The sequence below is a fragment of the Erpetoichthys calabaricus genome, chromosome 2 (assembly GCF_900747795.2).
Source record: "Erpetoichthys calabaricus chromosome 2, fErpCal1.3, whole genome shotgun sequence".
In the NCBI taxonomy this organism is placed as follows: domain Eukaryota; kingdom Metazoa; phylum Chordata; class Cladistia; order Polypteriformes; family Polypteridae; genus Erpetoichthys; species Erpetoichthys calabaricus.
This window is the reverse complement of record NC_041395.2, coordinates 311,396,649-311,411,667: the sequence shown is the minus strand read 5'-3', so window position 1 is coordinate 311,411,667 and position 15,019 is coordinate 311,396,649. Positions and strand designations below refer to the sequence as shown.

General features: G+C 39.4%; 1 protein-coding gene across 1 annotated transcript in view; it reads left to right on the top strand.

Moving 5' to 3' along the window:
- Positions 1 to 15,019, top strand: part of slc2a15a (solute carrier family 2 member 15a) — a 74,486-nt gene that overhangs the window by 26,073 nt on the left and 33,394 nt on the right. The window contains exons 4-7 of the mRNA XM_028795910.2: positions 2,604 to 2,728; positions 4,073 to 4,218; positions 7,103 to 7,235; positions 12,341 to 12,528. Coding sequence (XP_028651743.1) covers positions 2,604 to 2,728; positions 4,073 to 4,218; positions 7,103 to 7,235; positions 12,341 to 12,528 — 592 coding nt within the window. The remainder of the gene's footprint in view (positions 1 to 2,603; positions 2,729 to 4,072; positions 4,219 to 7,102; positions 7,236 to 12,340; positions 12,529 to 15,019) is intronic.

Here is a 15,019-nt window from a genome sequence, read left to right as displayed (position 1 = left end):
TTTGGCTTAGGCCTCGTCATAAATTCTATTTTTTTGACTCTCGCTACATCTGTTGATTTACGATTTTGTCTCACATCCTGACTGTTGTTTACTTGAATCGCATCCTCCTGGTGTTGACTTTGGCTTGTTGCTACAACTGGGTTCTGTCTCCTGCTAACATCCTACTTAAAACATTTGCTGCCCAGTGCAGTCATTAAACCCCACAATGCAGAAAACTAGCCTTGTTCAAAATGATGGTTCATATAATGTTAATGTAAAATATAATGACAAAGTTCAGCACTGGCCTAGCATGTTTACTTTCAAATTATATTAAAGAGTTCTTGACAAATTCTGAAAAAATCTCTAAGCAGATCCTTGTAAAGAGGACGAGAGAACGTTGCTTTCCCATTGAGTTGTAGAAATGAATTGGGTTTTTTTTAGTTTCGTAAAGTAAGTGTTCATGCAAGTAAAGTGCTGTTGGATATTACAATGGACTTTGTAACAGCACACTTTATGAATTATCAGTCACTGTAGAGAGTACTTAACATGTCCACATAGCGATACCCCATCCATCTTCAGTCTGTTGTGCTTATGCCCTGTTTGTTTCTGACAAACAGTAAGTACAGATGTTGGTTTTGCAATTATATATTTGGACCATGGCAGGGTATACTGTATATGCTGTCAACAAGAGCGGACCGATTGTGGAGAAGTCTTGATGACCTCCAATTCTTCTTTTGCTCATGCTTAAACATGGCAATGCTGGTTCTTCACATGATAGTGCTCACACCCTACTGTCATGGGTGATGTTTTTTGAATTTGGTCTGCTTTCCTCTATGCACACATGGTAACAGCATACATACATTTTTCACGTTTCAGCTTTCTCACAACTCCATAGTTTTTCCATGAATATTCTGATATTGCTTCTTGTCAGTATTTGACTGGTTTGTCCAAGTTGACCTTTTTTGGATTAAAATGAAGAAAAATAATGTTGTTTTTCAAGGAAATTTGTGATGAATTGTCAGAGAAACAGAAAAAGATGAAGCATAGGAATCCAGAGTCCTAAATAGTCAAAACTAAAACAGAAAATATGCAGTCAAAAATAATCCAGTAGTATTTGTCAAACGTAGCTGTAATACATTTTTGATTAATTGCTAGTATTTTTCCTGAGATCTTAACCAGCACTTGATAGAGAGTTCAGATGCCTTTCTGAGTGTGCCAACTAATTTTATAGCAGCAACATGACGATGATGCCACATGTCATACCCATGCGACCAGCAATGAATGTCAGTGCGGCAAACAATATGACAGCACCCTTGCAAATTACTTCACAAAGTGATGGCTTCCTGTGAAGCCACCAGGGAGCGTACAGCCCCCTAACCCAGACACACACAGGCAGGACACAGGTTCAGCACAACACCCGGGTTTATTTATAGCTTAAAGTGCACAAAACACCAACACACAGTCCCTTCTTGCTGCCATTCCATCAGCCTCCACTCCTCCACAGACTTTGTCCTCTTCCTCCCGACTCTGGCCATTAAATGAAGTGAGGTGGCTCCTCTTATTCAGGTCCCAGGTGTGTTCCAGGTGGCTCATCAGTATTACCTGGAATCACTCCCAGGTGCACTGGAGGTCTTCTCCCCCTGGCAGTCCCCACAGAACCCAACAGAGCTTCACCATCCAGCTCCCAACATGCCTTGCGGGAATCCGTGGTGCCACAGCTGCCCAGGAGGGCTGCCCTCTAGTGTCCCAGGGGAGGTATTGCCTCACCAATGCCCTCGCCCCTGGTCCTTCCACTCTGTTGGCATCCCGGCCAGGTAGAGGCCTTGGCCACGGCCGCCCATCACACTCCCATAGAAAAATATTGAGCAAAATGGTAATGTAGTGACATCATGAAAATAACAGTCACAGATATTAACAAAAATGAATAATTCATAGAAATTAATAAAATACCACAAGTTTTTGAAATATTGTAGGCCTAAAAGTGATTTTTATGGACATTTTTGATAAGGCTTGTTATTGTTGTCTTCAGTGTATTATGGAAGGTATGGTAAATCCCTTAGCATTGGTAGGGTGGATTGATGGTCCCTAAGAGGGTTTCTTGGAACTATAGGAGAATCGAAATGCCCGCCTATTAACAAAGAAGCCTTAGATTCTAGAGGAACTCTCTGTCTTGGCCAACAACCTGAGGATCCATTTTTCTTTTATATTATTTTTTTTAATTGGTGTCCCGAAATGTTTAAACTGCCCACCCCATTATTAGGCTAAATTTAAATTTTTATAAAATTAGGGTATTTATTTATTTATTTATTTACATAATTTTTATATATATTTATACCTATATAACTATGCTCAAGACCCTGCATGATGCATTGAGACTCTGTGAGGTTTAATTTTTGGGCTTGAATAAAGCAGATTTGAATTGAAGTGAAAGCTAAGGTGTCTGTCAAGTTCAGTGTGTTCTGCTCCACGCAGCAGTATGTCCACGGTAGGACTAAGCTGAAGGATCTTTAGAACCCACATTGTTTCATTTATTCTTTGCTGACAGAACCTTGAGTGGTTGAGTTGAGTGGTCCAAGTTAATGAATGAAAATGAATGGCTCATTTTCACTGTATTGTTGTTACAGGAAAGGAACCCTGGTCAATTCCACTTTGCTGGTCTTTGCTTCAGGGCTTCTGATGGGATTCAGCAGGATCTGCAGCTCACCTGAAATGGTCATCATAGGGAGGCTGATCACTGGCATCCATTCAGGTAGAAAATCTCTTTCTCGGCAGCCCAAACCCCAGTTCGTTTAAATCATCCATTGTTATATGAATACTGCCCTTGTTGTGTGCTGACAGTGGCCTGAAAGTTGAGAATTATTAAATGATGAGGACAGACCCTTGATGTTTCATAAGCTTTTCACCTTTCAAACAGAACTTCAGCACCATACACAGCTTGAAAGCAACCTTCAAAAAGTGTACTGTAATTCACAATGGTTAACTGATTTGCCTATTAGTCACAAAGGTCTCAAGCCAAATGAACACTTTCAGTAATTGAAAGTGTATTCTTGTGTCAAAAGCATGTCTTTATATTAATTGTTAAAGTAATTTATGTTTGTATATAAATGTAGTTGTAAATTAAATGTAATCATAATTTTATAATGGTTAGCCCCAAATCTAACTAATGCCCATGTGCTCATGTACCAAAATGCCATACTTCTGTTCATTATTCCAACAAGCAAGCTAAAATTGCCAGTCGCCTTGGTGTTTTTTTTTTTATTTTCCTGTTTGTAAAGTCTAAGCTGCCAGCATGTCTGTGCTTCATAAAGATAAAAATTCTCTAGTGTCAGATTTAAAATTACTTTTATTATTTGCTTATGTGGGGGATTGGACAGAGCTCATTAGTAACCAGTGCAGCAGATGGACACATTCATATTAAAAAAGAGACCCACCCACATCTCTAATGTGTGGCCCCACTTACACCTTGGAGTTGCACTAGCAGTCAAGGTGACACCATACCTTTATTTGTGTGTCTGGCTTGTGATCTGGAGCTTAAATTGCACAGCATCCCCTGTGCACCTGGTCAATTGTTCTTAATTGAAGTTTAAACAAAATTATATTTGCAGTTGTCATATCTCTGTGTTTTTATTAGTGTGTTAGCCGCAGAAAAATGGACAGTCATCACAGCTGGAGTTTTATTTCTGCAGCCAACCTCCCGATAATTAAAGTCCTTGAGTAGGAGTCAATAAAAATTGTGCACCTCTGAGTCTGACTCCATAGCCCTGCCAGGTAGTCAGTCTTACTTTGTCCGAGTGTGTGGGGAGCCATTATTGTCAGTTGTATGTATTAAGACTAGCAAAACACTATTGAGAAATCGATCGCCCACTGTTGATTAGGTTGCAGGATGACCGTATTATTACTTTACTAAATACTAAAACTTATTGGGGAAAACCGCTTGAGCAGTTAAATGAGTTTACTGTAGAGAAGCGGAGCTGTGATTTATTAATTGTGCCATTTAGTTGCTTTAGAATCCAATATGAGAGATTTTTGCTAACTCTGTCAAACATGTCTCCACTGTTGTTTTTCTCAGTTGACTCTTCCTCTGCGTTCACAGGCATTTCTCTAAGTGTGGTACCAATGTATCTGGGGGAGATAGCACCAAAAAACCTGAGAGGCTTTCTAAGTCTAATACCAAGCATATTCATTTGCATTGGGGTCTTTGTTGCGCAGGTTCTTGGACTCCATGAGCTATTGGGAAAGGTAAGGAGAGATTCAAGGTAGCCCGGTTTTGTTGATGATCTACTTGGACCTACATTATGAATACTGAAAAATGATGCAATGTTCAAAGGTTATATAGCATTGCCCCTCACATCACTTTGTCCTGACTTCATTCATGATTAGGGATGTCATCTGTGTGGGGTTTGCATATTTCCTCCATGTGTGCATAAGATTCTTCCCACAGTCTGCTATTATGTTAATCAACAACTGTGATTTGTCCTGGGTGGGTTATGATAACTAATATGCGACTAGATAAATATTTGGTAGTTTGTGTTCAAATGTTTGTCTTTCTGTAACCTAAAGCCAGGGAGCAAATTAATAGGCCAAGCTTTTCACTTTCTAATCCATTCACAAACGCTCATCCAAATTACTTTTAGAGAAAGACAGAAATTGCAAACTAAAAGGTGCGGCCAGAATAAGCACTTGGGTGCAGCCCTTTATGTATGATGTGGGCTATAAACCACGTCTACCTGGGTTTTCTAATTTTTACCCCAGCTATTTTCTTCCTAAGATGAAAGTTGGGCACAGAAAAGATTATTACATGGGCCAAAAGATAAACAATACAAAAATTAAAGTCCGGGACAAGCAGAAGTCATTGTCAAAGTCTAAATTTACTAAAAATATCAAAGCCAAATACATGAAACAAAAAAAAATTCTAAGCCCTTAATTATACACAAACATTATCTAATCGTCACATGAGGATGGACAGGATTAGAAATGAATACATTAGAGGGTCAGCTCAAGTTGGCCATTTAGGAGACAAAGTCAGAGAGGCGAGATTGTGTTGGTTTGGACATGAGCAGAGGAGAGATGCTGAGTATATTGGGAGAAGGATGTTAAGGTTGGAGCTGCCAGGCAAAAGAAAAAGAGAAAGGCATAAGAGAAGGTTTATGGATGTGGTGAGAGAGGACATGCAGGTGATGGTGTAACAGAACAAGATACAGAGGACAGAAAGATATGGAAAAAGATGATCCGCTGTGGCAACCCCTAACAGGAGCAGCCAAAAGAAAAAGATTATCTAATCATCACAGAAGTTTTTTGAAAGTGTACACAAACCATGAAGTATTTAACGGCAAGCTTTTTACTTTCATAACAGTGAAGTCACAGGTCACTAGTAACAGTATACAAACACGTGTGGCATGTAGGTTAGGACATGCAGATACTCTTTACACATGACAACAAGGACCCTGTAAACCTATAAATTTCCTCCACAAAGTGGCGGTGCCCACAGTGAAACAAAATGGTGGAGTGCCAAAACATGTAAAGTTTCTTAGTACTCTAAAAGTATCCCAAAAGTTTAGAGTAATAGAATCACACCAATTTAAAAATTTAGAAGGGGAAAAATAAGGAAAATGCACAAACACGACTGCCATAGTGAAGGGTACATTTGTTCCGGACTCCAGTGTAAAATCAGGGTGTTGTTTAAATATACTAATTAAATGCATTTTGTGATTGAGCAGAACTCATAATAAAAAATTACTGTCTCAAAAATAAATCTGTCTGAGTTACCTGATAGTTGGTGCTTGGAACATACAATTCTTTGTACTTGCCATCTGTTGATAACTGCTCTGTGCACATTAGCTGCGTCAGCTGTATGTCATCTAGGATCGGTTCTAACAAGGTAGATTTGTTGTGATCGAACGTCGCAGTTTCCATTTGAACTTTATAGTGGTGAGACGCTAATCACTGAGAGAGGTTCTGATGGTTGTGGTTCTACATATGTCATTTATTTTTGTGAAAATAGTCATATTTTGGAAAACATCTAAGAAGGAAAAAATAACTGAAAATAAAATAGTCTGTCCTGTGACACCACACTGATATTTTTTTTTTCATTCTTATTTCGGACCCACCGTATCCTCTGTTTTGTTCATGTTATTGTTGCTCATATTAGGTGCTACAGCTCTGAAGATTGTTTACAAGATGACTTGTAGATGGCTCCTGTCTGTAGATTGTCTGCATTGAGTTAACTCGTATTTTGCAGTCAATGTGTTAAACCAAACTAAAGGAAAATGAAAATGTAAACCAGCTCAAAACTGCCCATTATTTATTGTTGTTATAGAATATAAATTTTCATTGGCAGTAATGACAGACAACAGATGAATGTGTTTTATCCCTGTGGTCTTTTCTGAATCCATTCCTGGTTTGAATATTCTCGTTTTGATTTTTGAATTTTCTGAATTTTCTAAAAACTTTTTTTTAACCTGTGCTTTTGTGTAGCTCTCCTCCTGTCAAAATTTGGATAACTTGTTGTTTGCCTTCACTAATTCCACTATATTGTAGTTCTCTGACCATAAATTTTGGCCATTGTTGTTGGTTATTTAAAAAAATAAAAAACACCCACATCTTCTGAACAAGCACACAGTGATTTGGTTTCTGTGTCCTTGTCCTTGAGTGTTGCGACAGATGCTTGGTGTGACTGGATGAGTGTGACTATTTGTTAAAGTTGCCAAAAGCATTTGACTTTTTACCTAAAGCGAAGAATGAATTGCATTAATCTGTGTTTCATTGATTTTTGTGAATTAAATAATTGAATCTCCTCCTGATTGGTTTGCCCTTGTTTAAAATCACCTGATTAGTAGACTTTAGAAGATAAAATGTTGAGAAGGCAAAAATTTGGAACCCCCTGAAATTTAGCCTCAAATGTGAAATGGGGATACAAAAATGGGCGTTTAGGGGACAGCGCTAGGTCAGGTATCTTGTATAAAAAGAATGTGAGAACATAATATGGGAACCCCAGAGCATGTCATCTGTCCTCCACTAGAAGGCTGAGAGAATAATCAAAGTGCTCCTGAGTTTTGACTGCGTTTGTCCACTTTGACGTTAATGTACCTGGCCCTCAACAATAACCTGCATGTTTGATCCACAGGAGGAGCACTGGCCACTCTTCTTATCCCTGATTGTGGTGCCGACTTTCATACAGCTTCTGCTTTTGCCCTGGTTTCCTGAGAGCCCTCGATACCTGCTGATTGACAAGTCCAACATCCATGCCACCGTCACAGGTAAAATATTATCACAATTCACCCACTGACTTCACTTGCAGTAAATCTTCATATGTTAATGTGGTGTCCAGTGGGCTAAGAAACCATCTTGAGAAAGATATAAGGTTACAGTATGCGAGGATGTTATTTAGTGCCTTCAGCCATTTCAATGGTTCTCCTCTTATTGGTCAGTTTGTTCAAAGTGTGGGGAGTACGTGTATTAACGGAAGACTGATCTGATGAACTGAGTATAAGTATGTGGTCTTCACTCAGCATTCCTGCAATAAGGCACAGAGGGAATGGTGAGAGAGGAGGACCTTTAAAAATCGACGTGATATTTTGTGAGGTGAATAGGGACTGACCAGCCATGTCAGGAATAATAATAGCCTGTTCTCCTCAGCATTGTTATGAAATTCTTAAATGTGTACCTTTAACAATGTAATATACCATAGACTTTTAATTTTTCTTAAAAGATAAGTTTGGTATTTTGCAAGTCGAAGTTATTTCTTCACAATCATGGATATACTGTATATCAATTTGCCACATGGAATTGTGTTCTAAAGTGAGGTATTTTTTAAATAACTAGGGGGCTTTGACCCCTGCTTGCTTCACTCGCCAACCCATTTCGCCCCCAAGCCATACCCCACCGCCCTCCACCCCACCCCCACCAGCGCTATGCGCCGTTGTGAAGAGGGTGGCTGAACGCACCCCAAGGAGATCCGGTCGCTTCTCCGAAACCCCTCTTAAACAGTGATACAATAGAAAACAAATACAGTGTTTTTTTAACCTCCTCTTTGTTCGATCAGCTGCTGGCTTGCTGCTTCTGCCGTGCCGTTTGATCTGCACTTTGTTCGCTTACCCCCACAAACACCCCCCACCTGCACTAACGCGCTGTTGTGAAAAGTGGGGCTGAACGCACCCCAAGGAGACGTGGCCACTCCTCCGAAACCCCTCTTAAACGGTGACACAATGGGAAACAAATAACAGTTGTTTTGTTAACCTCCTCTTTGCTCGATCAGCTGTTGGCTTGCTGCTGCTGTGCTGTGTGATCTGCATTTCCTGCAACGATGTGAACATTTATCACAGGACGTGACAGTGTCTCTCTTCAAAAGATCTCTCTTCAAAAAATCAGGTCTCATCGCAAGATTTTTTTTTATAATCGAGAGAATAAAATGAATTTTATTAAATAAATGCCTATCCTGCTTTTGCATTTTAAAATGGGTTGATGAGACTGGGGGGTACAAATATGAAACAAAAGCATTTTTTTAAAGCCAAGAGTGTTATTAAGTATTGATCTACATCTAGAAATAGTACACAAACGGCACATCCCTGTCATTTGTAGGAAGCAAAAAGCAAAAGGCAAAACATTTTTTTTGAGATTCATCCATTTCCAAAGCCAGGCTATGTGTTTCACCTCCCTTTTTGTCTTCCTCCGCAGTAACCTTTTAACCCCACAGCGCAGTTTAACTTTGAAAATTCGACTCCAGTCACTGGTGTTGAGATTATTGAATTTTGATGCCCAGGTACAAATTGCTGATTTAAGGCTGGTTTAAAATTGCTATGAATCACAACTCAGAACTAATCCATCACATTATGGGCTTGTGTAAATGTCTATTAGGAAGAAGCAGTGAAACTTACTAATTATGTTTACTCGCTCAAAAACACTGCCCTGAGTTTTTATTACCATGCCCTTGGGAAGAGTTACCTGGCATGAGCTATAAGATTCGATAACTGGTTTGTGGCACTTCCAACTGTTTCATTGTAGTTTGGCTCTGTCCCTGATTCTGCCATTTTTATTTTTTTTTGTGCATGCACAAGACTCTCTACAGAAAGTATGTAATGCTGACTGTCGAATGGTTCTATTAGGCTTTATAAAATACCAACACAGAATGTAATGGGTGAAAAGTAGGCACCATTTATAGAAAAAAAAAATCTGATTTAAGCGTGCAACCGTCGGTAAACCACTGTATCTGTATGTGTGCTAGCATTGGCTATAAAAATGTGATTTGAGTCCACATGGTGTAAGAAAAGTAATGATTTGAGTATGCATGTGCTGCTGGCAAACATTGTGAATAATGGCAGATGCAAATGCAAATCAGATGATTTCATGGCACAGTGATTGATTGGCCTGCCACTTTCTCACATACTTGGCACAATTTTGTGCAGAACATCATTTGTTACAAGGCGTGGCAGAACAAGATGAGGATAACGTGTAGTTTTCAGCTACAGTTTGGCAAACTGTGAGTGCCCCTGTATTTTTTAGCAATTTACAGTAGGTTTGACTGTATGCATTAAAATACAGCTTAAAGTATAGGCAGTCCTGTTAGTACATAGCCATTTCTCCATCTCACTTTTGCTAGGAGAATCGACACGTCAAAATGAACACCTTACAGAGCTTCTTTTTCAGAACCTTCTTTATATCTAATAACAAGTCTAATTTTTTTATACATATTGAAAAGGAGTGTTCAGAGGCCTTCCTTTGTTTTCTGTTCCTGGGCAGCAGACCACCATGCTGAGACTTTGGAAGTCAGTAAAAGCGCACCTTGCTTGGCTGGCCATGAAAATGCTCTACGCTCTGTGTATGCATGGCTATGTGCTTCAGTTTGTTTTAATTACTGCCAGTTCACCAGTAGCCCATAAAATAGGGTGCCATTCTTAGATGTGCATTAAGGTGGTCTTATTGGCAGCCCCCCATGCATGATAGTCTTCTATTGCAGCCGCTTTTGGCCTATTTAATATTCACCTTATGGAGATCGCTACTTTCCCAGTCCTTTAGGCATTTATACATAGGGTATGTGCCTGCGTCCTTTGAACTTTTATGTCATGAATGTCATCTTTCAGCAGCACTTTTTTTTTCTTTATACACACTAGAAATTTCATCAAAAGTAATCTGTCTACTTTCCCACTAATATCTATCCCTGGAGCAATGCTGGCTAGTTTTGATGAAGTATTTCCAGATTTTTGCAAACAAATTTCAAGGAATCAACCACTGGTGATCTCAAGGGATGATGGGGAAGCATTCATTTAATTAGAATTTCAGACAAGAATGGGACTCGGTCATCCATAAAATACAGTTGTCTTCAAGCTGTGGAAAGCATGCCATAATTTATCTTAAAATTATACATTGCTCATCATATGTCTCATTTAAAAGTGTCTAATATGTATCCAGGACAAGATCCAAATCGAGAACGATGTCATCAAGCGCATGCATCACTGGGTCAAGCCTTGGGAATGCTCAACACTCTGACTATTTCGGTTAAAATTATTTGCATATCTCATATAAAGCCTTGGATTTAAAGTCACTCCCAATCCTCTAACAGCTATGTTCAGAGTAATAACAGATGGGGTAATGTTAAGTGATGATGAAAAAATGGCATAAATCACCTCCCATAATGCACTGAGAATCTTTTGCTATACATGACCTTAAACTGCAAAAAAAAACTACATTTTCATCTTCAAGGAACAGTTAATAATTTTTTTTTTAGAATTTGTAAGGAATTTATAAATGCTGGTATAAAATAAATATTTTAGGTCTTTTCCAAACATTTGTTGGTGTTTAAAATATTTAAGGAACAGCAGCTTTTGGCTGAAGGTTTTTTTTTTTTTTTTTTTTACATCCTTTGTTTGCTTGATTTTATTTCAGACTGGACTGGGTATTATTTTTTGTGTTTTGTTCAAATGATAAATGAAAGCATAGATGATCATGAAAAGCATGGCATGAAGTGGGTATACATGCCACTGTTGTGTAATATGTGAGTATATAGTGCTGTGCAAAAGTCTTAGGCACTGTAGAGACTTGCAGTTATTTTATGTCTTCTGGATTAGTGTGTCAGTTGAAAAGAGCTTATTTTAGAGCTCCAGGCATTGCTTTTGCAATAGTATAGAGTAAGTATAGTAAGTAAGTATAGTATAGTAAGAGTTTTGTTTTCTTTCATTATTACCGTGTTAGTTGAATGTCCTTAGAACACTGCCTAGTCAAAAAACCTGAGATCTATGTAGGCATAAAGTCCAGTACTTTATACAGCAAATTCAACAATCTGATGAAGGACATCATGCATAGGTTGAACCAAAGTGATGAACTGAAGCAGAAACAGCTTTAAAAGGAATAATACTGGGCAAGGGGAGGTTGTGGTAGATGTAGCTGTTAGGCGGAGTGGTGGCTCTGAGGCTAAGGATCTGTGCTGGTATCTGGAAGGTTGTCAGTTCAATTGCTGTTACGGCTAGAAGGGGTCCTGTACCATGGAAAACCTTGAGCAAGGCCCTTAACCTTAAAATTGCTCCAGGGATACTGTACAATGGCTGACCATGCACACTGACCCCTAAAGGTCGTGCAAAAAGACAATTTCTCCCTGGTAAATAATACAGTGTACCAAAAAAACCTGCAAAACTTATTTCATGGCAAAAATGAGCATAAAATTTTTTTCCAGATGTGCTTTCCAAGCTCTTCTACTGAAAACAAATAACCGGGCAAGGTTGAAGACCTTAAAGTTAGCCATAGAAATTGAGTGCAGCAAATGAGAAACACTTTTTTCCCTTTGAAAGCAGAAGATATCTTAATCTCAGAAGTGGCAGAAACTCCAGGCACCCTGGTACATCCATCTATAACCTGGGAAAGTCTTATCAGAAGTGGTCTTCATTGAAGAGTCATCAATTATCTAGGTGAATATAAAGCCAAATGACTCACCTACATACAAAAATACAAGGGTGCAGAGAAATGAGAGCAAGTGATCTGAACTGTGCAAGTTCTCCAAGAGGCTTGGAACAACTGACCATGCTTCGACCTTCAGAGACTGTTTGACAGTGTGGACCAAAGAGAATCACTTCTCCTTTTAGGGCAATGGGTGTTCACACAAAATATTGATTTCATTTGTTTTTTTCTGTTTACTGCACTTTTTATGAAGTTTATTGAATAATAAACATTCATGACAATTTTTCAAAGCAGATTTTTTTTCCACAAGTGCCAAAGACTTTTGCACAGTACATCTATCTATCTATCTATCTATCTATCTATCTATCTATCTATCTATCTATCTATCTATCTATCTATCTATCTATCTAGTTCCATCCAGTAAAGTGGCAGTGTGTCTCATTACATCCATGTAGACTGTGTGCTTCTCCTTCTGCAGCTCTCAAATGGTACCGGACCAAATGCAACATTCAAGAAGAGATTGAGGAGATGCAGGAAGAGCAGCGCTCCCTCTCCTCCCTCGACTCTGTCTCTGTTCTGCATCTCTTCCTGGACAAGTCTGTGCGCTGGCAGCTGCTCTCCATCATTGTTATCAACATGGGCATGCAGCTGTCTGGAATTGATGCGGTAAGGAGTTCATGCTTTTATCTTGCAGACATTTTCGTAATTAAATAATGTGAGTAGTGGGGAGTAGTGACAAGTTGAATCACCACTTTGCAAAGGACGTCAGTTGCATTACTGTGTGGGGCCTGTTGATCAATGACTGGGAGCATAGACGGACTACAGACCTCCTCACACACTCAAGGCTACACATTGGTCCTCGCTATGCTGGGTTTCCATACTGTAGTATTCACCTCGAAATGCACAATAGAAATTAAAATTACTAAAGTTTCTTCTGTCTTTTGTAACGAGACAGCCTGTCTTACAACACAGAAACCCATTCAGCACACATATGCTATGGTGTGTGAATCAGCAGCCAATTCTTAGTAACTTTATAAAGTCTTGCTAATGCATTATTACTCGCACATTCTTGCATTGAAATAAAGCACTCATGATTTATACCAAATATGTTACCAGCAAAATAGAGTTCTTTACACAATAAAGACCCAAAAGGAACCCTGATGCTAGAATACAAGTAGTCAACTATTATTCCAAAATCTCAAAATGATCACATTTTCAAAAAGAACAATTGAGAAGAGCTATGCATTCTCAAAAGTTTCCTTCATAATAATTATGGTTTGGTATTTACATATTGTGTTCCATCCTAGTGAGCAATTGTTCTGGGTCTTGTCCCCTCTCCATTTCATGTCCTCATGGAAGGGAAGCTGGCCGTGAAACCATTGCTTTCCCATTAGAAGTGGCAGCTTCTCCAGTTGAGGTAAGAGGAATTTCCCTTCACTGTGTGAACAGGCAAGCAGGCTTGTAACGTCTGAACTGAATTGGGAGTGTATTATACAATAGTTGACACTCTCTATCATCCTTGCAGCCCCATCCCTATACTCACTTCTCCGCTAAGTAATCCCAGAGGAGCCCCCAAATAATAGGAGTCCCTTCTTTTTCCATTTCACATCCCTATGTGGATAGACTTGCCATAAACCACAGGGCTTCTGAGAACTTTCCTCTCCTGAAGTGAAGAATGGTACCTGCTGTTGAATCACATTGGGCAGAGTGGGGGGGTACTCCCAATTGTGTAATAGATAGGACTCACTCTCACTCACTCACATAGGAACTCTGAGAAATAGACATTTATATGTTTACTGACAATAACGTATTTAGTCACGTTTATCTTTCACATAAGCTATTAAATTCAACAGAATTAAAAGTGTTTTGCACCTGATTTTCTTTTGTATTCAATGTCTGGTGCATCACGTTGCAGTGTCCAACAGTAGTCAGCAAGCACTGACGGATTCCAGTTGCCCTGGTATCGTTTCTCCATCATAGCAATGTCCTTGTGAAACCTTTCACTGTGTTCATCACTGACACCACTGAGATTTGCAGGGAAGAAGTCCAAGTGTGAGTGGAGGAAATAAATCTTGAGTGACATGTTGCACTTCATTGTCTTGTATGCTTTGAGAAGTTTGTCTACCAGCTGAATGTAGTTTGGTGCTCTGTAATTGCCCAGTCTTTGAAGGCTTTCCGGCAACTAACAGATCTTTAAACCGCTTGTCACTCATGTCTGATCTGGGGGCCAACAAAAATGCCCTCTTTGATCTTGGCATCAGTTATTCTTGGGAACATCGGTCTTAAATAACGAAAACCTTCTCCTTACTTGTTCAGTGTTTTCAGGAAATTCTACATGAGTCCCAGTTTTATGTGAAGAGGAGGCAAAAATATCTTTACTGGGTCGACAAGCGATTCATGTTCCACATTTTTCTGTCCTGGAACTAACTTTTTAAGGAGTGGCCAGTTCTGTTGAGAATAGTGTGACTCTTTGGCACGGCTGTCCCATTCACAGATGAAACAACAGTACTTTGTATAGCCGAGCTGCAGTCCTAGTAACAGAGCAACGACTTTAAGATCTCCACAGATATTCCAGTTGTACCTGCTATACTGGACGTGCTTCAACAACAGTTCCATATTCTCATATGTTTCTTTCATGTGTGCTGCATGGCCAACAGGTACTGAAGGATAAATGTTGCTATTGTGTAGCAGAACAGCTTTCAGGCTTAACATTGACGAATCAATGAAGAGATGCCACTGTTCTGGGTTGTGGTCACAACCCAAGACCGAGAACAATCCTTCAATGTCACAACAAAAACAGACACTGTTGACTTGTGCAAAAAATTTGGTGTTATTATGATGTCGGCCTCGAAAACACAGAAATTTTCGTACCTGGTGACAGCAAACACCATTCCTGCAGTCTCGAACCCAACAGCTCAGCTTTTGCTTTTGACAGACTCAAATCTCTGACCAAATCGTTCAGTTCGGACTGTGTTATCAGATGTGGATCACCTGATGAGCACGTTTCAAAATCCGGGTCAATGTCACTGTCAGTACCCTGCATTGCAGTATCTTTATCTGGTTCGACTAAGGTCCAATCCTCTGGTGGTTTCGGAATTGGAAGACTGTCGTCATGTGGCATGGGTCTCATTGTTGATGGCAGATTAGGATATTCAAT